At 35.2% G+C, this 25472-nt stretch overlaps 1 protein-coding gene across 30 annotated transcripts in view; it reads right to left on the bottom strand.

Annotated features, from left to right (window-relative positions):
* Positions 1-25472, bottom strand: part of ADAM22 (ADAM metallopeptidase domain 22) — a 224413-nt gene that overhangs the window by 41117 nt on the left and 157824 nt on the right. For all 30 annotated transcript variants that reach the window (XM_025471460.3, XM_025471466.3, XM_035698465.2 and 27 more), the window contains 13 exons: positions 23800-23871; positions 22787-22953; positions 21269-21353; positions 20170-20260; positions 18708-18759; positions 13937-14036; positions 11029-11100; positions 10519-10611; positions 6889-6969; positions 4110-4160; positions 3821-3884; positions 2231-2336; positions 1325-1444 (listed from right to left, as the gene is read on the bottom strand). In XM_025471460.3, the coding sequence (XP_025327245.3) occupies positions 1325-1444; positions 2231-2336; positions 3821-3884; positions 4110-4160; positions 6889-6969; positions 10519-10611; positions 11029-11100; positions 13937-14036; positions 18708-18759; positions 20170-20260; positions 21269-21353; positions 22787-22953; positions 23800-23871 (1154 nt within the window). The remainder of the gene's footprint in view (positions 1-1324; positions 1445-2230; positions 2337-3820; positions 3885-4109; positions 4161-6888; positions 6970-10518; positions 10612-11028; positions 11101-13936; positions 14037-18707; positions 18760-20169; positions 20261-21268; positions 21354-22786; positions 22954-23799; positions 23872-25472) is intronic.

Raw genomic sequence — 25472 nt, 5'->3', positions numbered from 1 at the left:
TGATAGGTTTAGACATCCTCTAATTTCATTCATTGTACCTGTACTTAGTGAGCCTCTCAATGTAGGAACTCAAGTCCATTCTTGGTAGACAATCTAAGTCACTCACTGACGATTTCTTCCCTGCTATTTTCCCTGTTCATCATTTCTCTTCCAACTTGGTGAGATTTTCTCTTTGTCTCACTCCTTTAGCTGCTTTTGCTCTACTTTCTGGGAGATCATTTCAACTACTGAGTTTAATTTCTACCTCTAATTTCCAACAGCATTTGTTTCTATGAATGTTCTTCATTTAAAAAAAAATAGCACTGCATTCTTACTTCATGATAGATATTTCTCATAAATATCGATAGGTACCCTTTTTTCTGGTTGTTTTTATCTTTTTGTGTATGTGTGTGTACGCATGTATGTGTATCAGTGTCTTCCTTCACATGTCTGATAAACAGCTCATTTTGGGTTGAGAAATCAGATAAATGATAGGAAATTTTAGGGCTTTCTGGCTGAACATGGATGAGGCTAGAACACTTACATACACTCTGATATCAATATTGCCAGTTGTCCTTCAGTATGGAAATCTGTTTTATTATGTGCAGAATGTAAAGCTCAAATCTTCCATGGGAGGGTGAGCAATCTCAGTTTAGGTGAGTCAGGAAGTAATCTGTTAGCAGACTTTCAACTATCTTCTTTATTTTAACCCTTCCCTGTCCCTGAAACCTTTACTCTGTCTCTCAGAAGTAGATCACGCTGCCAATTTTTGAGCCTTTGGGAAGTGATTTGATGTACTATGTAGCTCTCCATTTTCTCCATTACCGACTCAGGAATTCAGGTTTCTTAGTTTTGACAATCATTTGCCACACATCCATTTGGCTCTCCACACTCAAAAATTTTGTTACTGTTTTGTTAATTTTGTTACTGTTGCTCCCTTTTTTTTTACCTCCCTGTAGATACACATGAATTCTAAAAAAAAACAAAAAAACAAAAAAAAAACTCACTTAGTGTCATTTTAGTGGGATTTCAGAAGGGAGTAAAGGAAGACGCATATATTTAATCTGCTGATTTTACCCAGGCGCTCTGAGTCATTTTCACTGACAGGAATTAAATACAAACTAAGTCCTGTAAGATTTTCTTAACCCATTAAATATAACTCCAGCAAGCATAGTCAACTAATTCTTACCTTCTTTTCAACCTTTTTGTATCAAGATTTACTTGGTCACCCCTATGGGCTAGATTCTGTTTCACCTTGCTAACACTCATGGGAACAGAAAACCAAAATAACCCTACATGGCATTCCTTTGAGGAATCAATGTTCTCACAGAATGGAGATAATTACCTGCAGTTTAATGTCCTTCCCTGCTGCACAACTAAAGTAGATGTGATTTCACCATCAAGTTCTCCAAGTCTGGGTATATTACCAATATTGGTGCACAAAAGGTAACCACAAAGCACATCCCTGTGTTAAAAGACACCAATTATTTACTTCTTTCCCCAAAGAGAGAACAAACCATGTATAGTTAGAACAATAATCTTAGCTTATTTTAGGATTTTTCTTAATCAACCATATTTTATTTGCTCAAATTAGAAGTTAAGCCCAAAACAGTCTACCTCCTCCTTTAAAAGTGTATTCTCTGAACATGTTATCCATATACCAAAATCCCAATTGTTTTCTAGCTTTTCCTTTACTGTCCGTTAGTTCAAGCATTTCTTTAAAGGAAATTATCCACCAAAAATACTTCTTTTAGATCAGAATCTCTTTCCCTAGAACACATTACTGGATATGCTAAAACATTTTTAAAAATATTTGACAAGTGAATAAATGACTGTTGGATGAGTACTGGAATACAGCTCTTTCTTCAAACTGTTTCCCCAGAATTAAAAATTTACATATATATATATATATATATACACACACACACACACACACACACACACACTAGATTCTATATATTAGATTTTCAGCCACATAGACTCATGATCCCTTTTTCAATATAATCCACTATTTCCTCAACTATCACATATAATTCTAATTTAACTTCTGAAATATTTCCAGTGGTATTAAATATTGACATATTTTCTATATCTAGCATATTTTAATTACTAAAATACATAATAAAAACACGTATACTAATAAATATTTTGTCAAGAATGATTAGCAGACTATCAAGATAATATATGGAAATATCAAACTTCATCAGCTAGAGAAAAAATAAAAATTACTGGGCAAACTTCTCCATCTCACCGTTTGTTGCACTGTATCCACGTGTCTTTGTCTTTCCCACAGTTACCCTTCTCGGTCCCTTCAATATTGAGTTTCTCATAGCAGTATTTATCTGATGCCATTACCTCTGGAGCAGAACAGAGTTTTCCATCAGTGAGGGATACAACACAGGAGCAGCTCAAAATGCTTGTAATAAGGGAAAGTAGCCATTTAAGGGCTCTTCTTTAAGACAATGTGGCCAAGTCCAAAAACTGTGTCCGTGGTTCTCAAGAGTTGTCCTTTATATCCATAACTCAGTTACATTCTTCATTGGAAATTTGGAAAACAAATCTATGTAGATCTTTGATGAGACAGAGGCTATAGGTTCCAAGAACAACACCCTCAGAATTTGGCCACTAATTAGGTGAAGATGTTACCAAATTGTTCCTGGAATAAATACTCCACATTTTAATCTCAGTGCAAATGTAAAACACAAATTTCTCACTTGGCAACTTTTATTAATCATAATGACAAGTTTATTAAAATAACGAGGCACTGTAACTAAAGATTCAAAAAAAAGTAGTATAACTTCCACCTTTTATACTAATTCTTAACAACTATCAAAAAAACAATTTAATTTCATTCTGGCTTTAGACAAGCTTGAATTCACACTAAATCTAGGACAGTCAAATAACATTTTAAGCTATGTCAGGTTCTTTATCAGGACTTTATCTTGGCTAAAGACAGGGCTGGTTGATGGAACTGTCCCTAGAGTGAGAACAAAATGACTTTTGCAAACTAATCAAAGATAACTGTTTGTGTCTATTTAAAAAAAATCACATTGGTAGGTTTTTTTTCTGTATTTGTGTATTTTCTCCCATTCCCCAGTTATTCACAAGAGGGCATATACTTGCACTCTCAGAAAGAATATAGCCACTATTTGTGACAATTAAAGATTATCTTTATAGCTTACTTCTTACTACAAATTGTTTACTGAAAGAGTTCAAAGCAAAAATTGCCTTCAAAGAAATATATGGAAGAGTATTTAAATACACATTTACACAGAGATACAATTTAAATAATGTTTGATACAAATATTAGATATTTCCCTCTGAAAATCTGACAAACTTTGAAAGCAATAAAGCTATAATTTTTTTCTGACATGGCACAGCTACCTCAGCAGAAGGTGATTTGTAATTAGGAAAGCCAATTAGACTTTAAGAGAGATAGTTTAGGAAGAAAAAGTAACTCTAGCCAAGCCAGGGTGCCCTATCCAGGGTCCATGCCCATCACATATGATTGTACAGGTTTCGCTTAAGGACCTCAGCTGAGGAAACTGTGAATGGAACTGAAATCGAGGCTTGCTCTATTCCCCAGGCTGCACACCCTGGAGTGGACTTTATCTGCCCAGCAGCAAGGCACCTTCATTCTTGTCCAAAGGCACAACCAACTAGCCAACTGTCTTCTCAATGGAGTTACTTTTCCCTAATGGCCATAACAGTGCCCCTAGTAAGACCTAAAGTGTCTTTGAGAATCCTCTGGTCATAAAGTGGTTGAAAATTTACTTCCAGCTCACATGTCCTTTGACCGATATTAAACTTTGAAAAGGATCCAGGCACACTCTTTACTTACTTTGCCCCCAGATGTATTTGCATTGCCTATCCCTGGTTTTACATCTTCCTCCAAAGCAAATCCCCTAAAATGGAAAAGCATACCAATTAAAAATGCAATGTCTGCTTATGCTGGACCACTGAAAAAAGAAAATACGACTGGGAAAACTAGTAGGTGAGTATTATAAAACCTTTTGTCTTCAGAATTGATCACAAAACATTTAAATTGATTTTCCTATTTTGATAAGATTTAAGTATTTTCTTTCATGCTGGTACACATGAAAGATTTAGGTAAAGATGAAGTAACCTACCTGAATACCATCACATGAATATCCATCCATTTTATGAATATTGGGGGCACACTAGGAAATGAAAACAGAACTATGAACCAAGTGCACAGCAAAATATCTGGCTGAACTAATCCTTGTAATGTTTTCATGTTTTTTGAAAATAAAAGTCTGATAATATGGCTAAGTCCCTTAAAACATCTGAAAATAAAAACAAAAAAAGATTAAGAGGAAGCAAAAGGAAATACAACAATTGGTGCACTTTCCCCTAAAAGTATGGATCTACCAGTTGATTACACAGTAGCAAATAAAAAGAACTGATGCTATGCCTCAGCCAACCCTAACATTTCAGAGCATCTTGCTTTATACACTATTCCTCAGAGCAAGAAAAACAAGAGCACAAAACAGAAGCAAGGAGGATGCCAACATAAACGGAGCAATAACTAGTTTCCTCCTTTTTTTTTTTTTTTTTTTGCCATGGGAAGCACACAGCCCTTACTCCTAAAATGCCTCTTGAGCAGAAGTCCAACTTAGGCACAGTAGAAAAAACCATATTTATAGCCCCATTTTTCCCTTGTAGCAATTGCAGAAAACTGCAAAACATTCTTAATAAACAGTATTTAAGATTTTATTATACATTTTTTCTATCTTTATAATTATATACTCCCTTGAGAAAATGCAGGAAATGTAAAAGAAAGAAAGAAAGCCTCTCAAGAGAGAGCCACCACTCAAAGACAACATCTTTTTATATTTTGGTATATTTTTTCTCTACCTTTTTCTACGAAATTTGATTTTTTAAATACTAGTACATCATCAAGTTACAGATAATATTTGATGTCCTGCTTCTTCCCCTTATACTTTCATCACATGAATTTCCTCAGGTCATAATAAGCTTCATTGTAGGTATCATCCTTGGTGGGTATAATACACTGCATAACCAATATACTACAATATTCACTTATAACTGCCTCCAGGTTATTGTTACAACTAATTCAACAAGAGCATCTTTATACATCATCTTTGGATTTTAGATTCTTTTTTAAAGCTCCAGCTTATTGTATAATCACAGTCCAAAGAAGTGGCTCTAATATACTTTCCCTCCAGGAACATATGAGGCAATCATTCATCATACCCTTTTTATCACTAAGTATTAGCTTATAAAAACAATGCCAATTAGATAGTAAGAAAATAAAATACTTCTACAAAAAAGATCTTTAGTCTCTTAGGATGACTACCTTTAAAATAAAGCATTTTAATGATTAATGCAGATATACTATTACTGAATCCCTCTTCTCTAGAGGAAAAATATGTAGGCTGTCCTTGCTTTTCATAGCTCCAATATACATGAATTTCAGATATCATGGTTTTGTGAAATGACATCAGTACCCCAATAACACAGTTCCAATTTCAGTTACCAAAGCATAATAACTGTAACTGCCTAAAGCACAAACTCTGCTACTAGCCTTTCATTCCATGCTCACTAGGTATATAACAGTTGCCCATCATGGTCAATGATGGCATGTCACTTTTTGCAAAGTCTGTCAGTGACTGGTCACTGCCTGTGGTCATTTAGTTTGTGCACAGACAACAAAGGCTGTAGGTGTGGTGTTGCCTTTCTGTCTCTGGGTAATAGCAGGTGAGTGACGTTTTATAAAACTAGATAATCCTAAGAGGGAATTGGGCAGCAAAGATGAAAATCCAGAAAACAAATGAAAAATGATGACACTAGAATTGAAATTCAAATCAATTGTAAATTGAGTCACAGCAAAAAAAAAAAAAAAAAAAAATCACTGACTGGGCACATTGATACTGCTATTTGGCAAAAACAAACAAACAAAAAAACCCCTCACATTGACACTTTCACATCTCTTGGAGGTATTTCATGACATTGAAAGTGCAAAGGATAAAATGTCAAAAGCTGATCCAAACTTAGAAGGGAGTCTGACAATTCAACAAAGCTATAGTAAAGAAGCTGATGATCGATCTTAAGGCTTATGGCTAGAAGGTATGCACAGCCCAAACTTCTCCTGATACGATTTTACAAAGAAATAAAATTTGTAATTCTCAATGTTTCTGTTTTATGTTAGTGGGCTGAATAAATATCAGTTTATTTTTTCATTTCCCTATTAACTTAAAACAAAGAGTAAGAAAGGTTTTAGTATGCTGACATTTTTTTTTAAAGATCACAGCACAACTGTAATGTTTTGCACTGATTATTAAGATGACTTTACATGATTTCAGCTTGCATGGCCGTTGTTATCGCCCTACACTACCACACAAACTGAGGACTGTCTGGAAATATAATCACCATGTGAAATCTGTGAACCCTCACCAAAGTTTATCAGCTTCTCCATCTTCTCCACTTACAACTACATGATTATTAATGGGTGAGGTGGTGCATATGATCTCAGATAAAGAAGAGTCAAGACAGAAGAACAGACTCCTCCTCCGAACTAGCGCTCTGTGGGTCTCTCTGTGTTGGCTGGCTCCTGTTTCAACCAGCTGGAGGGAAAATTAGACAAAAAGCAAATGCCTTTTACTCTTTACTTAAAAACAGAAATGAAATAGTTAAGGCAGTCTTGCAGTCTGAGGTTAGTTCAGCACTGAGATAAAATGATGCTACACATCAGCTCAGGGTCTGATTACTGAAACTGAAATTCCTGAGAAGTAAATAATGGGAGAGTGAGAAGTGATGTGAAAAAGACATGATATCCTGTTCCTTTACATTTTGCTTGGGGACCAGTGCACTATAGCTACCCCTGCTCTTTCCCATTGAGTTTAGAACAATGATTCTGTAAATTACCTGGCTTGAATTTCCCGAGCATGTTTCACGAATATCGCAATCGTTTACCGCTTCTCGGCACACGGTCCCCATAGGCTGAAACTAAAATGAACAAAAATCAATGTGCAAAACTGTTGGAAAAAAAATCTCACACAGTACCATCTCAAAAGAAAAGCAAAATGAGTCTTCTTGGATAGGAATATCTCAAGCAATTTTAAGATGGTAATCTGTGAAAACCACATTACTGAATGAACTGTTCATTTAATAGCTTTCAGGAAAAGCTTCTGGTTTATGAAATAATCTACACAGTCATCACATGTAAGTCTTACAATATCTACTAAAATACGATGGGTCTTGATGAGCCATCTCCCCAGAAGGACAAGCCAGTCCAATTTCTACTAATTCTTCCTCTCAAAAAAGGCTTTGGATTTGCACTTTACTCTTCATTCTTACTGGCACCTTCATCATTTTACTTTTTTTTTTTTTTTTGCCTTATCTGCCAAGATTCTGAACATTACATTCTAGGCTGAATTGCAAAAGTTAGATTTTCTGGTAAAGTGATTTCTTCCCATACTGTCCTTTGTCTCAGGTCTCATTTTTATATAGATCTATGCTGTGATCTTTTATTCTTGTCTAATGTTTCTATTGTTGGTACCTGTGTATGAAAAGGGTTTTTCTCTTTTCTTTTTTTTTTCCTGCCTATTTGCAATCACCTGAAATATTTCTTGTAGGTGTAGGAGTTACAAATAAAATTTTAAATTCACTGAATTTATAAATTGTGAGAGTACTCATTATAAAAAAACAAATATAGATACACAAAGTCATCATCCTTCCCCTCTCTTCAATCTCATTCTCTTTCCCTCTCCAAAATGCTAATACTGGGGACTAGATCCTCCTGTGTTTTTATGTCTGCTCATACAAACATACACATTACTCAGACCCTCTCTCCCCCACCAGCTTTCATCTTCTCTCCCTTGCTCATAACCCTCCAAGCACTTAGTTTCCTATTGTCCATAGACTATGAATAGTACACTGTCAACTCTAATCGGGATTTCAACAGATATTTTTTAGAAGATCTGAACAAGATTTGTGTTCATTCATTCATCAAGTATTTCTTAGGCACTTAAAATGTGCCAGGCAGTTTCTTGCACTGGGGACTCAGTGGAGAACAAAATACAAGAATCCTGTTTGCAAGGAATTCACATTTTAGTGGGGTAAATAGGCCATGAAAATAAAGAAATAAGCAGGACAATTTAAATTCATATACTCTGGTTCTCTTCCTTCCAACTTCTTGGGATTGCGGTAAGCCACAATTTTAGAGTCTGAAGTGGAAATATGAGCATATTTAAGATGGAGTTTATATGAGAGTGTGAATCCTCAAGAACTGCCAAGACACTTTTAAAAGAAAGCATAGTGAAGGACAACTTGCTCTCAGTGCTGGGATACAGCAGTAGATAAACTGACCCAAATCCCTGCCTTCTTGGAACTTACATACTAATGAGTGAACAAAAAAAATAAACAAGTCAATTAGCAATGTTTCACAGTAGTGGTTAGCAAATTATGGCTCCAGGGCAAAAAGTGGCTGGTCATATGTTTTGATAAAGTTTTATTGGAACACTTTTGTTTCTATATTTTTGATGACTGTTTTCAAAGGCAGAACTCAGTAACTGAGACAGAGACCTTATGGCCTACAAAGCCTAAACAATTTACTACCTGACCCTTTCCCCAAAATGTTTGCCAACTCTGATTTAGATATACTTTAGCATATATGCATATAGAATAAATAGAGATACACAGGATTTCTCAGCCTGTTTTTCTATTCCCCCTTCTCCATTCATTATCCTGCCTCTGGCTCCTTGATGAGTTTAGGATGGAGAAAGAGCTGGGAGTGCAAGATAGTGAAATTGGCAAAAAGCTCTTACTTGACTGCTATAGCTGCAGCTTACTTTGTGAGGTAGTTAATCACGACATTTTATTGTATATATTGTAATTCTATTATTTTGAATTTGTTACTTGAAATGTTCATATCACAAAAAGTCTAAATCTATACATCAAAATAAAAATGATATCTTACAAACGGGCAGACTAAAAACGTTGAGGATTAAAATAAATGATTGGGACCCTTTTTATGGCAGTTGGGGAAGATGACAGACTAAACAGATGACACAATCTAAATCTTAAAATGCTGTTTCATATTTGATTTAATCTTCCTTTTTTAGAGTGCTTTCAGAGATCTCTGCCAGTGGCTTGTCTTAAAAAGCTGCCAGAGACATAGTTGTAAAGTAGAAACAACAAAAATTGCTGCCAGCAGATCTGTGATGTAACTTCACATCTATTTCTTAATAGCTGAATGAGCATATGCAGGTCATATCACTTCCCTGACACCAGGAATGCTCAACTGGAAAAATATGGATAATAATGCCTATCCCAAAAGTGTGGTTATGAGCATTACCTACAACAGTCGTCTCAACCAGCAGTGATTTTGCCCCCAAGGGGACATTTGGCAATGTTTGGAAATATTTCTGGTTGTCATGACTGGGAGGGGTGGTGCTTCTATCTACGTGGGTAGAAGTCAGCGATGTTGCTAAATAACTTACAATATACAAGACACACTCTCAAAACAAAACAATTATCCAGCCAAAAATGTTGACAGTGCCAGGACCGAGAAACCCAGATACATGATGATATAAATTGAAAGTGTTTAACACAATCTCTTTGATTGTATCTGGCACACAGTATCTGGCACACAGTAGATACTTAATATGATAGGTTCATATCCCACTCTCCCTCATTAGATGAAAGTTAGTCAATCAGCAAATAGTCAATAAGAGAGTGCTGTGCATATTTATTTATTCATTCAACAAATATTTACTAAGGAACCTGTACCAATTACTGGTTAAGTTCCAGGCAGTGCCTCCACAAAACATACATACTGAAATGGACACTAAACCTTAGAGCTAATACAGAATATTATACAATATTTTATATAAGAAGAGAAAAAAGAAATAGATTTCCTTGAAAAAAGGTAAGGATCAAATATCTTCTGGTTATGATGTTAAGCCTTAAATATTTGGGGACAGGCGTAGGATGCTATTGGGATGATGAAAACAATGTGCATAAAGATGAATTCTAAACTCTCTTGCATGGTGCATGGTAATACACATAAGATGTTATCATGTCTAAAAGTATAGCTTCTGCTCCTTCAATAGCTAATGCAAGAAATAAACTAAGCACAGCAGCAGAAAAGAAGAATCTATTGAAATATCAACTTGGCTTTACAAAGAAAAGAAAAACACTTGAAGGTTAAGAACATCTGACTTTGGTTAATGGGCATGCACCTCAGGCAGGCAGTAATGAGAAGAAAAACTGGGAAGTAAACAAGTTCCAGGACCCAGCTGTCTGACTTAACTTGGTACAACACCCTGGGCAACTATTTAATCAGTACATGCCTTGGTGTTCTCAGCCGTTAAGTAGGAATAAAAATAGTAATGAGACTTCAAAAGATTCTGTGAGGATCCTGTAAAGCAGGTGGCACTTAGTCATTTAATACATGTTAGACAGTATTATTATTATTATATTTGCCTAGCCTTGATGATTTAATCACATACATCCTCTTTTCTGTCAATTAGTCATTGCTTAATGTTTATTTACCTTGCACTTTTTACAACAAAGACCATCACTGCATTGAGACTCTTGAGTCAAGGTGCATTTCTTACAACATTCTGCTCCTTCAAGGACACACTCCTAAGGAATATAAACATTTGCAAAACATCATAAAATGGCATCATTTTCTGAAAGTACCAGGATAATTTTTAAATAAATGTATAACCCTCCAATAAAAATCTTTCTTCCATATAGCCTATGAAATTTCCACACATAACACCAGCTCTGTATATCTCGTGTGTGGACTTGAAATGACCCTGAATAACCTAAAAAAATAAAATCATCAAAACACCCAGAGAGGGATCCCTGGGTGGCACAGTGGTTTGGCGCCTGCCTTTGCCCCAGGGCACGATCCTGGAGACCTGGGATCGAATCTCACATCGGGCTCCTGGTGCACGGAGCCTGCTTCTCCCTCTGCCTGTGTCTCTGCCTCTCTCTCTCTCTCTCTCTATCATAAATTAAAAAAAAAAAAAAAAAAAAAAACACCCAGAGACTTACTGCCGGGGTCCCACAATCACACTCTTCTCCAGTTTCAATGAAGCCATTGCCACACTCAGGAGGATCGAGAAGCTGCAGGATGAAATCAGACAGAGAACTAAAATATGGATAAATCAAGATCAAAGACCTTATAAGAGACCATAAGTGCCACAATTCTACATCCGGTATACCTGTCAGTCATTTCCAAGTATATTTTTATTTTCCCAAACTTGAAAGCTAACTCTAGAACTTTAGAACAAAAGTGTCTACTTCTGTTTCTATTTCAGATTTAATTATATTTACATATAATAATATACATATGGAGCCTGGTAAATGCCACCAAAATAAAAGATGATCTAGCAAGGAGTGAAGCCAAGCCAGACTGACTCCTGAAAATTCATTTCAAACAGGAAGCAAGAGATTTGGAGACAGAAAGTGTGGGTTCAAATCTTGAATCAGCTACCTATCTTGGACAAATAACTTGTCATCTCAGAGCACAAGTGCTTTAATATTTAAAGCAAGAATAATAATAATATTAGCTGCCCATTTACATCACAAATTGTGAGGATCAAGTTCAATCATCTGTGAAAACCCTTCACAAACTATATATCTTTGTGAAATAAAAAGTTATTTAATAGTTATGAAAACATCATGCAAATTAATAAATCCACTTATTTAATATAAAGTATAGTTTCCCCTATTAGCATAGCTTTGCAGAACACAGTAATAATAATTTGCCCCAGAGAAGAAAGCAACTTTTGGCCTATACAAGAGTACATTTTAAGATTATTTTATTTTTAAACTCTCCATTAATTTCATTATTTTTTGAGCATAACTTATCTTATGGTGATAGGTAAAATTAATAAGTAGCTGCTATGTCCCAGTTATATAATATTCATTCAGAAGTTCATCAAAGTTTACATATTATAGAATGGAATGGAACACATACCTATCAACAGACAGATACCCACACCCACACTTTCTTAAATAACTAGAGGGAAAAAAAAAACAATAAAAAAAGCAGCAATGACAACAAAATCCCCTCCTGATTTCAAATATTCTCTCCTCTCCTACAAATAGTCAATATATCTCTAGATTCTATTTTCAGTTGAAAGGGATCATAATAAATGAAACAGCTTTGAAAGCCAAAACTAAAACTTATCCAGATGAAAAATACATTTATTCTTCTACTCTGAACTCAGAATAATCAGTCATTTTGGTAAAGAGACTTGAATTGTTTTTCATTCACAGCAGCAGGATTGAGTTCAAATATCCCTTCTGAAGCTTTTGCAAAGAGTCTTTAAAATTGTCACTTTTATTTAAGATTTTACCCATTTATTCATGAGACACACACACACACACACACACACACACACGGGGCGGGGTGGGGGGGGGAGAGGCAGAGACACGGGGGGGAGGGGGGCGGGGGGGGAGTGGGGGGAGAGAGAGAGAGAGAGAGAGAGAGAGGCAGAGACACAGGCAGAGGGAGAAACAGGCTCCATGCAGGGAGCTGGACTTGGGACTTGATCCCAGGTCTCCAGGATCACGCCCTGGCCTGAAGGCAGCGCTAAACCACTGAGCCACCCAGGCTGCCTGTCACTGCTTTTCAAAGCAATATGATACACTTCCTACATTTCACTGGAATAGACAAAGAATGAAACCTGGTAAATGATTATAAAGGCAATGCCACATATCACTGTAGTACACACACAGAAACACATAATATTTCACATAATTAACAAGGACAAAGCATTCTGCTTTAACCTGCAATCTTCCAAATACATGAGGAAGATCTGCTTTCAAGTCAGTAACCAGAGACTGTTCTGCAAGTTGGAAATGCCTCTGACAAGGTCTAAGTACACAAAGACTTTCTCCTTTTTTGCTTTAAGCAGCCTTGGTTTTCATACTGAGAAGTAAAAGTAATTTTAATCATGCTGCTCATTCTGAAAGGCAGTGGGTAGAGAGTAATGAAGAAAGAAATTCCCCTCTTTCCATCAGTTTGAGTTGTGATTACATATACAAAGAACCAAGAAAATGAAAAAGGAAAATAAAACCATCTTTGCAAGCTAATCATTTTTTAGAAAACACATTGTCTCATTTACACTTGTTTTCTATTCCCCTCAGAATAGCCTCAAATGCCAGGTGCCTGGGTGGCTCAGTTGGTTGAGCAACTGACTCTTGATTTTGGCTCAGGTCATGATCTCAGGGTCCTGGGATCTAGCCCTGCATGGGCCCTGCATCAGGCTCTATACTCAGAATGGAGTGTGCTTGAGATTCTCTTTCCCTCTCCCCCTGCCCCTCACCCAGCTCACTGCATGTACATATATGCACTCTCTCTCTCTCTCAAATAAATAAATTAGAAAAAAATAACCCAAAATGTCTAAGATTAAAGTTGACTTTAAAATACAGCTATTAGGCAGCCCCGGTGGCTTTGCGGTTTAGCCCAGGGCGTGATCCTGGAGACCCGGGATCGAGTCCCACATTGGGCTCCCAGCATGGAGCCTGTTTCTCCCTCTGCCTGTCTCTCTCTCTCTCTCTCTGTCTCTATCTCTAATAAATAAATTTTTTAAAAATCTAAAAAAATTAAAAATAAATAAATAAAATGCAGATATTTCAGGGATGCCTTGGTGGCTTGTGGTTGAACATCTGCCTTTGTCTCAGGGCATGATCCTGGGGTCCTGGAATCAAATCCCACATCGGGCTCCCTGCAGGGAGCCTGCTTCTCCTTCTACCTATGTCTCTCTCTCTCTCTCTCTCTGCCTCTCATTAATAAATAAAATCTTAAAAAAATAAAATAAAAATGCATATATTTCAAGTATCTAATATAGGGACATAGAAGTCAAGTTGGAAAGTTTTCTTTTGTAAGAGCCAATGGCTAAGTAATACCTTAGAAAGATTAATTACTAATAATTCTGATCACACTTAGTACCTTAGAAGGTTTGTTGAAAAGGCAGGCACCACCTCCACTATTCAGAAAGTCATGATACTCTTCAATATTACACTGGGTGAACTTTTTAGGAAGATAATACCTGTAAGACAGAAAAAAAAGCAATAACTGGGTACAATTTTAGTCTCCCTCATCTGTATGCTAGTCTTGAACATTGTTAAAATTGTAACATCATCCTTAAAAATGAAAAATAAATTTCACATATGTACATTTGTGTTAAATCCATAAAACTTTCATTCTACCAGTATATTTCTAAATTCTTCATTTAGTGACTGATAGTGACTATGGACTGTTCATTATTAGGATATACATTCAAAAGAAACACACGCATACCTCTATTTTCAATCAAAGAACATCTGGAACAATTTATTTCATAATGAGTCTTTCTTAAATATAAAAACTGGGCTGGATCCCAAATTGCAGAACATTTTACAAAATAAATGATTTTATAATCTGTGAATGTGTCAGTCATGAAAGTCAAAGAAAAACTAAGGAACTGTTTCAGACTAAAGTAAGATAAGAGGCATAAAGACTAAATGCGACACTTGATACACTTGATTCTGAACCATCTTGTTAAGGAGGCATTTCTGGAATACAAGGCTATCTTAAATGAGGGCTAAGAATTAGATGATTTTATTGGTTGCACTTTGGTTCTGTAGGAGGATGGACTTGTTTGTATGCAATGCACACTGAGGTATTTGGGGGTGATGGGGTATCAAATTAGCAAATTAGGATTCAGAGGACAAAAAGGTTCTTTGTTACTATTCTTGCAACTTTTCTTAAGATTATGTCAAAATCCAAAAACGGGTAATAAGGGATCAGAAGAAAAAGAAATGTAGCTGGAGAACAATTTGGCAATATGTATTAAGAATCTTCAATCAGAAATATATTTTTTTTAATTTTTATTTATTTATGATAGTCACAGAGAGAGAGAGGCAGAGACATAGGCAGAGGGAGAAGCAGGCTCCATGCACCGAGAGCCCGATGTGGGATTCGATCCCGGGTCTCCAGGATCACGCCCTGGGCCAAAGGCAGGCGCTAAACCGCTGCGCCACCCAGGGATCCCAATCAGAAATATTCTTAAATCTAGTAATTCTACTTTAAGAAATTTTTCTAGAGGAAATAACTAGCTATGGGTACAAAGACATAAGAAGAAAGAAACTTTCGGTAGCATGATTTGTAATAGCAAATGCCATAAAAATCACATAAATGTTTAGAAGAAAACTGTTAACTGTGATATATTAATAAAACAGAATACCATGGAATTCTTAATAATTATGACACTGAAAAATAAAGACTTAGAAATGCTGACTATATAATGTTAACTATAAAATATACAAATGACATATACAAGATCCAAATTTTATAAAACAATGATAAAATGGAAAAAGAAAAAGTACTGATTAGCAGTATTTTACCATTAACCATGGCTATTACTGAATAACAAGAAGTAATAAAAATTTAACCTTCTCTATTTTCAACAATTGTTTTACATTGAGCTTTTATTAAAGTGAGGACACAATTAATAACAGATAGTTTTGGGCAGTCCCGGTGGCGCAGCGGTTTGGCACCGCCTGCAGCCTGGGGTGTGATCCTGGAGACCTGGGATCGAGTCCCACATCGGGCTCCCTGCATGGAGCCTGCTTCTCCCTCTTCTTCTGCCTCTCTCTGTGTGTCTATGAATAGATAAATAAAATCTTAAAAAAATAAAAACAGATAGTTTTTATAAAGTCTCTCCCACCAGCCTGTAAGTATTATGTCCTATTACATCCCTACTTTTTTCTAGCACAGACATTAATGCTTTGTGAATCAATGAATGGAACTTACAGTGATAATTTACCTTAAACTAATTTTTCAAGTGTTTTGTGCTAAATAAAGGTATTCTGGGTTTACATTATCTGAATTATTTTACCTCCTTCATTTCATCTTCCTAACAGGTCATGAAATTTATTCTTTATTTTAAAAATTTGTTATGCATATTACTTCTAATTTTCCCTTCAAATGGCACCCTAGCCAATGTTTTATTGCCTTCTCCTCTAATCCATCCTACATATCTCTAAGTTACGGAATTTAAATAAGGTTTCTTCAAGTTCCCTCTTTATTCTACTGGTCAAAACTCAAGATGATTCCCCTCGTGGCAAAGGAAAAGTGAATAACTCTTTGTGTTGGATTCCCAAGTCTAGTTCAACTCCTGCCCTGCAAAGGAGCCCTCCGGGGTCTCAGCCTGGCCCAGGCTCCTGCCCACTGTCCAGCTGGGCATTCAGTCTGCTCTCAACAGTGATAGGAAACCCACGACCTCACAGGAAAGCTCTTCTATATATAAACACTTGGAATTTGTAGACTGTTCTTACCTTCACCGTGCCACATCAGACTTCCTATAAACTGTCCCACACAGTTCTTTGAAGTGACCTGTACCAAATAAGATTAATTCCTCTACCATGCCATGGCTCTTCAAATACCTGAAAGCAGAAATTTCCCTAGGCTCTTCCTAAAAATCTTTTTGGCAGGAAAATATATCTATTATATTCAATGCTTTCTCAAAATTCTAGTTTTTATACCTTTAAATAGGACTGGTATTAATTCCAACCTGCTTTCCAACATGTAGCAGTAAACAGAAAGTTCATAAAGTAGAAACAAGAGGGCAAGTACCCACAGGAAATAAGTGTCCATAATTAATAGTCTGGTGATGTTTGACACAGCTCAAATTATATATAGCATCATGTAACACGTTTTATTTTAAAGTTTTTCTCTTGCACACATCTACTTGATATCAGAGGAGTTCCAATAGAAAGAGCTTTGTTCATTTCTGAGTGTTGCCATTTGATTTAGCTACACATTATGCTTAATCTAGGCAGACAGTCTACAAAATTTTGTTTTTAGTAATTAAACAGAATAATCAAACATAACATACCAAATAGCTTTTAAAAGACAAGGACTTCTAGCTTGTAATTTAGTAAGTGTTGGAAAACTGAAACTATGGATAAGGACTTTTAACATTTCCTTCTATTACTAAACAGAAAGTCCAAAGATATTTTGTAAAATATTTTAATACATGCTTGCATATACAGTCCTCTCTATCATTTATCTTCCTTCTCATACATTTCTTGGAAGTTCAAAATTACAATATCAATAAATATTTATTGAAAATCAAGTGTGTCAAGATATTACAATGTAAGGTCAAACAGAAACACCTATTAGCTAAGATGTAATCCTCAAAAATTCACAACGAACTAGTGAGGCAAAGCATAAGGACATACAGAATTAAATTACAATGCAGGAGTTAAAATTATAATAAATCTCAAATGGCTAGAAATGCAGTTAGAGCAAAATGAGAATTCCAAATCAAGAGAATATATCGAAGGACTCCAAAGAGGCTGGAAATTAATGTACATTTATGATGAGCAAATTTTTAAGAAGCTTAAAATCCATGTAGGATTATGTTAGAAAATCAAAAAGGCTGGAAACCCCTATATAACTATGGTAATAAGCAAATGACCATGAATAGCAGTGGAAAATGAGATTATAAATAGGATGAAGAAAGATAATGCACTTCCTCCAGGTGCTGGCGGAAGAACGTTAAACCTTATTCATCAGACAAGAGAAAGTCACAAAAGTTTTGAGCAGAAAAATGATATGATTCACATGCATGAAAAAGAGAAGGGAGAAATCTGTGCTGAATACATTCCATGAACTAGAGCTATATATTTACTAGCATGGATAAATCTTACAAACATAAAGATCAAAAAAAGCAAATCACGGAAGAGTACATATAGTACAATTCCTTTCATATAAACTAAAAACATGCAATCAATGCTGTGTATTACTTCAACGCATACATATAAGTAATAAAAGTATTAAAAAGGGTTTGTGAATAATAATAAGCAAATTCAAGACAGCAGTAACTTGGGCTGGAGAGCAGTATGAGAGAACACAAGGGGGATTTAACTATGTTGGTGGTATTTTTTTTTAAGCTGGGTGATGATATACAAGGGTCCACTCTTCTACTCTTTATACCTTTTCAATGATGATGGAAACAGAGTTCAGGAGGGGAGAGAGGGAGGCTGAAAGTTGTCTGAGTATCTAGAATGTTATTAGGATAATAAGAGCTCAAGATGATAGAAGTTTAAAGATATAGTGATTGAGCTTAGCACGAAAGGAATGGTTGTACAGTTTCTTAAGAAGAAATAAATACAAGATTGGCACCTGATAGTGTATGAAGGGCATAAAAAATGAAAACCCTTCTCAGGAGAGCAGAATGTATACTTCTATTTCCTATTCCTTGCTCGGTGCCCTACTACTGATAGCTTAAGATCAGTCATTGTGTTTGAGCCACAAAAATCTGAGAAAGCTACAAATCCAGGCTCTTCTTGTTTTTGATTTTGAGAATCTGCTTACCAGCACACTACTTTTTACAACCCACTTAATTGGAATTGAAGAGTCAAAAGAAAAGAAAATTAGTAGGTAATTCATGAAGAACAAAGCTATTCCTTGCTTCTTACACTTCTAGCCTAGATTAAAGGCTAACAAAGTCTTTGGTCTTCTATTTTAACTGACATCAATTGTTTTTATAAATAAGAGACTATTTTATGAAAATATTTTATAATACAGAGCCACTGAGAAAATCTACACCCAATTTTCTTTTTAATGTCTGTAGTGAGGTTCCACGTACGAAGTTGTTGGTATCATACTCCTAAGGAGACAACAGCACAGCAGGGAAAGGAAAACTGAGTTATTTTCAAAAGATGTGGCTCACCCAGTGTCTCCCATTATGCATCCAGACCACGTGTCCTCACATTTACACTCACCTAAGAGAAAAAGAAAACACATGCCTTTTTACAGAGTGAAAACAGGTGCAGTATAGTAGTCTATTTTTAAAAGTATATCTTCACCTTATTCCTTAAGTACATTTTAAAAAGCAATACCCACTTTCTAATTTTCCTTATATTCAAAGTTTTATATGCAATGCATAATAACAAAAATCCACTTTGACCATATCAAGATTATACAATTTTTACTAAAGTAAAATCTTGATATTTTAACAAGTGGCCTTATTTTAAAACATTCATTAAATGCTTTAAAATGGCTTAACAATATAAAACCAATGAAATAGCATCACTATAGGGTTCTGGTTTCATAGTCCTTTATGGGAATTCTTACAATTTCTTGTCCAGTCCAGATTTAAAACCTCTGCACCGAGGCTGCTGGTTAGAAGACAGCACAGTAAACTGGTTAGGCAGAAAGGTTTACAATACCTGGCCCCCAAATCTGGACTTGCCACTTAATATGTGAGTAATTTTGGAGACATTACCCTTTCACATCCAGGCACCTTATTCTGTAAGATGGGCTAGAAATAGGTCTTGCAGGATTACCTTGAGGATTAAATGAGTATCTAGATGTAGATAATACTGGCATTCAGTTATCTGTCGTATAATGGGCACTTCATAAAATGGTCATAGTTATTATTAATATAAACAATCATATTTATATTTGTTATTCATAAAATAAGAGACGCCTGGGTGGCTCAGTGGTTGAGCATCTTCCTTTGGCTCAGGTTATGATCCTGGGGTCCTTGGATCAAATCCCACATAAGGCTTCCCATAGGGAGTCTGCTTCTCCCTCTGCCTATGTCTCTGCCTCTCTCTCTGTGTGTGTCTCTCATGAATAAATAACTAAAATCTTTATTAAAAATTTTTAAAAATTTATAAAATAATGGAATAAATATGGCTCTAATCAAATTACTCCAAATATATGATGCTTGATTCCCCTGAGGGGGAACCTGATGCAGGACTCGATCCCCGGACCCAGGATCACACGTTGAGCCAAAGGCAGACACTCAACCACTAAGCCACCCAGGAGTCTCAAGAGATGTTTTAAATAAACCATAATAAAACAGTATGCCTTAAACCAACATGCCTAGGATTCTCTACTAGGCCACTTAAAATTACCTGAGTTTATTTTGTCCTTTTTTAGGTCAAATTCAACAATGAATTTATCATCGCACAGTTTTAAATGTTTATGACACGTGGAAAAATTTTCACCTCCAGGGCAAATATCACCTTTCATCACTTTTGAAAAAAATATCGTATGTCCCAGCTGTTTATCTTATGCTATCACCCAAACTCTTTTGATCAAGTAACTGAATTTAAAATCTCATTCTCCAAAATATTTATAGATGGTCTATTTTAAATACAACTAAACCACAAGGCTGAACTTACCACTTGCTAACTTTCTTTTGTCTGAGATAATACCAATATTATGGGCTAATGACTGGGCAAGTGTAACTGCCATTAAATCAGTTTTCCCAAACTGAAAGATAAAAACAAAAACAAAAGACATGTAAACAAAAATTATTTTTTAAAGATGGGCCAGAGAAAAATGTCACAATATAATTGGAAATAAGTAATTTCTAAGCATCTTATTTAGCAGAGGTTAAACATACAGTAGCTAAAGCTGAACTACGGAACATTTGGGAAAACACTGTAAGAAATAAATCCATGTTTGATTCAATCTTATATGGAAGACTAGAAGCCAGAGAATCACCACCTTTTGGGTGTAGAAATTTAAGCCTAACTCTGAGTCCAAATTTCACTAGTGACATTTCTCAAAAACCTATACTTGTATATACTTAAATTAGCCTTTCAGATAATAAAAAAATAAATGTCTAAATTATTTGAAACTTGTTCATTTTTGTGTGTCCACTTGCACTCCTGAAATTTCCCCAAATTAAAAAGGATGTGGCTTCAGCAAACAAATGGTATGAGTAATAAGATATGGTAATGATGTGTGGGCAAAAGAAACTTGAGAAGACCTATAGATATTTTTTCAATATGTACACTCAAGTGTTTTTCTTTTAGATCACTTCCATCAGACTTAGTACCTGAGGGGTAAAAGGAACTCTTTGGAAAACTTAGTCTATTTTTTCTCCAAAAATTTGCCAAATATTGAAGAAGGAAGAAAATTTCCAACTGGGTTGTTAGATAGTAAGCCAGTGCTTTGGGAATTATTCAATTCTCTAGGAAATCAGCCAAAAAAATAGGGCCTTATTTTCAATAAAGTTAAAGACTTTACCTATATAATCTGTAAATAGCTATATTTGGAGATTATTCTAGGTAGAATTATGAAGAGAATTATCAAATATTATCTTCCATTATTTTCTTATCCTCTGTCCTCCAGTCATTTATAGTAACCATACTGGTTTTGAATAAAACAACCTAACATCTAGGGAATATGGAATATGAGAAATTATCTCTTAAATATTAGGAAAACATTTTCAGCCATCATACCACTTTGTATTGTACAGATGTTCACACCTACTTCATTCACGCCTCCTCCTTTCAGCAACGAGCAAATCCCACCAATATAAGCTGCCCCGCTCCGGCTACTCTCAAATTGACTTCCCCTTTTAGAAAAGGAAATGAAAAATGCTTACTGTTCAGAGTTTAAATATCACCGTACCACTCATTATTAATTTACCACACTATTTTCTCAATGCAAATACATTCTTATACTGTATATTCCTAAGGTAAGGGAGGAATGTGAATATTGTTTACACACATAACTGAAAAAAAAAAAAGAGTTTCTGAGGGATATTTCCCCACGTGAGCAATATCTTCAACAGAACTATACCTGTTTTTAAAAAATATTAATATGATGTACTCTGAGAAAGATACAAAATCACTTCTGATCAAAATGCCTAACTTGAATCTCTTAATAGGAAAACATCAGATATCCCCACAATGGAGCACATTCTATAAAATAGCTGACCTACATTCTTCAAAAATGTTAAGCCCACAATAAACAAAGAAAGGCTAAGGAAATCTGTCAAATTAAAGGAGACTAAAGAGACAGGACAATTAAATGCAATGCATGACCCTGACTGGCTCCTGAATGTGGAGAGGGAATTAGCTATCAATGACATTATTCAGACAATTGGAGAAAGTTAAATATAGAAGATGGGTTACTTAAAAGTATTGTATCACTGTTAAATTTTCAAGTTTTAATAATTTACTTTCGTGATATAAGAGAATGTCTTCATCTTTAGGGAACATACATGTATTTAGTAGTGAAGGCTCAATAAGTGAGTATCTCCCCCCTTGCTCTCAAATGGTTCAGGAAAAAAAAAAAAAGATAGATAAATGGATGAAAGGAAAAAAGGAAGAAAGGGAGGAGAAAAAAGGAAGAAGGAAAGAAGGAAGAAAACCATAAACAAATGGGGCAAAATGTAAATTGATGAATCTGGGTAAAGAGCATATGATATTTCCTTGTAGTATTCCTGCAACTTTTCTATAAATTTGAAATTGTGTAAAATGCAAAAGTTACCCAAAATACTCTTTTACTTCCACTTATAACTTCCTTCAACAGATCTTACTTTACATAATAGGTTTCTTTTTAAATGCTGTTATATCAACTATGCATTTTATCCCCCTAAAAAAACCCATGCAAGTGAGAAAAAATTAAAAATAAACTCCAGAAATACTAAGATCTCCCCTTAGAACCAAAGCAAAGGTAACATTAACATTTAAAATGTAGAAACTTAAAAGAATATAATCTGTCAAGAATATTCTTTGAGAATTAACAGTACTTCTACTCAAACGCTGATTGAATCTCTTGAAAATTAAGTAAAAATATGCATGCAATAATAAAATAATTCAAAATTAAACCTCTTACACTTTCATGACAATTTCAAACAATCTATACTTTAAAACTTCTTCCAAATGTATCTAGCATGTCAAATCCTAATTGCATTACACAGGAGAAAGGATACATCTCTGTCACAAGTAATGGAACATTCAGCAGGGAACCAAAAAGAGTAATAAATCATAAGCCACGTACGAAAAAAGGTGAACTGCATCACTCTTCTCTTTGATAAAATCCCTCCTGTATTTCATAAACTCACGTAGCATGATCAGTGGATTTTCAGATATGGCGAACTTGTTGTCAGCTGCCCAGGTTTCCATGGCAACCAATACTATCCTTGTCTTCAGTTGGTCTTTATATATCTGATATATTAACAAAATGAACACACCGGCTATACATGAGGTAAAATCAAATGATTTATGAATAAGTCTATAAGGCTCCTTTTATGAAAACTCTTGAGTTTTAGTTAAATGTAAAAAATTACATTGTTTTTAAGGGAGATAATTATTTTTCTAATTCACATGCATTTTCTTTGAGTAACAGTCAAACCATTTACAAATAATACCCAAAGAAAAGAGCACTAATTAGAAACAAGAGATCACTTCTTGACAAATATTTGCACCCTTTTTCAAGGATCTCCCTGAGTCTCTTGTCTGGTACCCTGGAGAAAGAATTTATGCATTTTTGGGTTTCCCAAGCAAAGAACAGGACAATGAAGAATCCTCAAGGATATGATTTCTATGTAACCTGATTGGCTCCAATTAAACTTGTGGAGAAAGTACCGGCATTGCCTTGTCAAGAAAAGATTCAGAAAGTAAATACAGTAGGATTACTTAGTGTATCGTTCCCACAGAACCAGGCACTCTCTTGAAAATAGCACAACCACTGTATATTTCTCTGATGTTGGAAATATATCATGAATATTTTTGTTAAGGGCTAGGACTCAACTTTTTATTTTTCAATGTGAAAAATATAAGGAGTAATTTCAAGCATAAATCCATGGGTAACTTTAACCACCTCCTTTTATTATCTTCCCAGCCAAAGATCAAAATCAATGAAGTCGACTGCAAGGTCACTAGGAACTTATGGGACACTCTGCCTGAAGAGCAATTCAGAGCACCAAAATTTTAAGAACCATATTATCCCATCTGTTAGCAATCAGGAGATGAAATTCCTCTATGACAATATTGAATCCAGTTGATACTTACTAAATCTGCCATGTTCACCACAGATTTCGCATATGTATTGGTGTGTACAACAGAAAGCCGATGTTTTTTGAACTGAAAACAAAACAAACAAAAAAGCAAATGAAGGGCTTCCAAAGTCATCAGTAAATAATCACCTAAGCAGAGAAAACAGTGTAATTGAAACATCTCTATGGCTTTCTGTAAAAAGCATGAATTGAGAGCTAGTTCTTTATATGCTGTGCAGTCTGAGGCAAGGCTCTTAAAAATTTGAGGCCTCAGTTTACTCAACTGTGAGATGAAGTAAAAAATACCTATTCTATCCATTTCACAAGTTTATTTTTAACACAAAACTGTTATTCAAAATGATAAAATATATGAAAGTTGTCTACGAATGCAAGACATACAAATTTAAGTAGGGTGGATAGAAAAAGTACACATGAATACTGCTATAAGTATAAAAACTTACAGGTTCTACAAGACTTAATTAGTAAGGAGAGGAAAGCCCTACAGCAAGGGTCACAAAGAGTTAGCTTAAAGACTAGATGTGGATGAAATAAACCTTTTGTTTGGCCTCAACAGTGTTTTTAAAACCAGGAAATACCATGTAAAACCTGATTTCTGGCTTCCCTTAAAATTAGCATCCTCCCATGTTGATAACTAGCAGGTACTAAGAGGCAGCCACTCCCACTAGACAGGCCATGTGTCTCTTCCTTTGCCACAGGCCTCACCTCTCCCTACTGCTTTACATCTGGCTTACTTCATTTGGGTTACCTGCCTACAGATCTCTATAGACATCTAAATGTGCACTATCCTAAAATGTCCAAATATATGTTCTTAAAACTTACTCTGATCAAGAAAAAAATCTCAGGAAACAGTAACATTCATTGACTTCAAAGAAGTTAGAAAGATAAAACTTAGTTTTAGCCTGAACAAAGAAGCAGCACTCAATCTAGATTTATTATTATTGTTGTTGTTGTTATCATTAGCAACAGTAATAATAGATGATCAATATCTGTTTAATCATATGCAAACAAATGGTACATTTTCCCTCAAATCACTCAAAGCAAATTAAAATGCATTTTTACCTGAAATTAAGTAAAATTCAGCAATGTGCATCACTGAACATGTTTAGTTTAAAACGGTGGCTACATAGAGCAATTAACATTATAACTCACTGTTAAGTGCTCAATGTAAGCTACTTACTGCAACATGCCCATAAATTGAGTATGCACACTTGGAGTCAAAATAAATGACTCATCAAGAAGGAAGTTTTGCCAGAATCCTATCCCAAAATCTTCACTGCTTGTCTATATAAGCATTTCCATATGGTTTGCTGCAGAGTAGGTCAGAAATTGAAAAGCTGCTTTTCTTTTATTAGGATAAAGTTGTACACTGCAAACCAAAGCATCATATTACTGGTGCCTCACTGATTTCTTCAATATTAAAATATTCATTTAACAAATCCAAAGGGCTGACTAATTTTAAGTCAAAGAAATATTTTTGGGATCTTACAAAATACTGCTAGTTACTTCCACCTAAGAATGTTTCCAATTTAGAGGTTGTTACTGGCTAACAAATATATTTGGCTACACAAATGTCTTCTCCAAATTATAATTTTCTGGGCTTCTTGTTTCTTCCAAAACCTACTTCTGCACACACCAGTTTTACCTCTAGGCACAGACAAATTCAAACAA

This window comes from Canis lupus, chromosome 14 (assembly GCF_003254725.2).
Source record: "Canis lupus dingo isolate Sandy chromosome 14, ASM325472v2, whole genome shotgun sequence".
In the NCBI taxonomy this organism is placed as follows: Eukaryota; Metazoa; Chordata; class Mammalia; order Carnivora; family Canidae; genus Canis; species Canis lupus.
The sequence above is the reverse complement of the archived record's forward strand: the minus strand, read 5'-3'. Positions and strand labels throughout refer to the sequence as shown.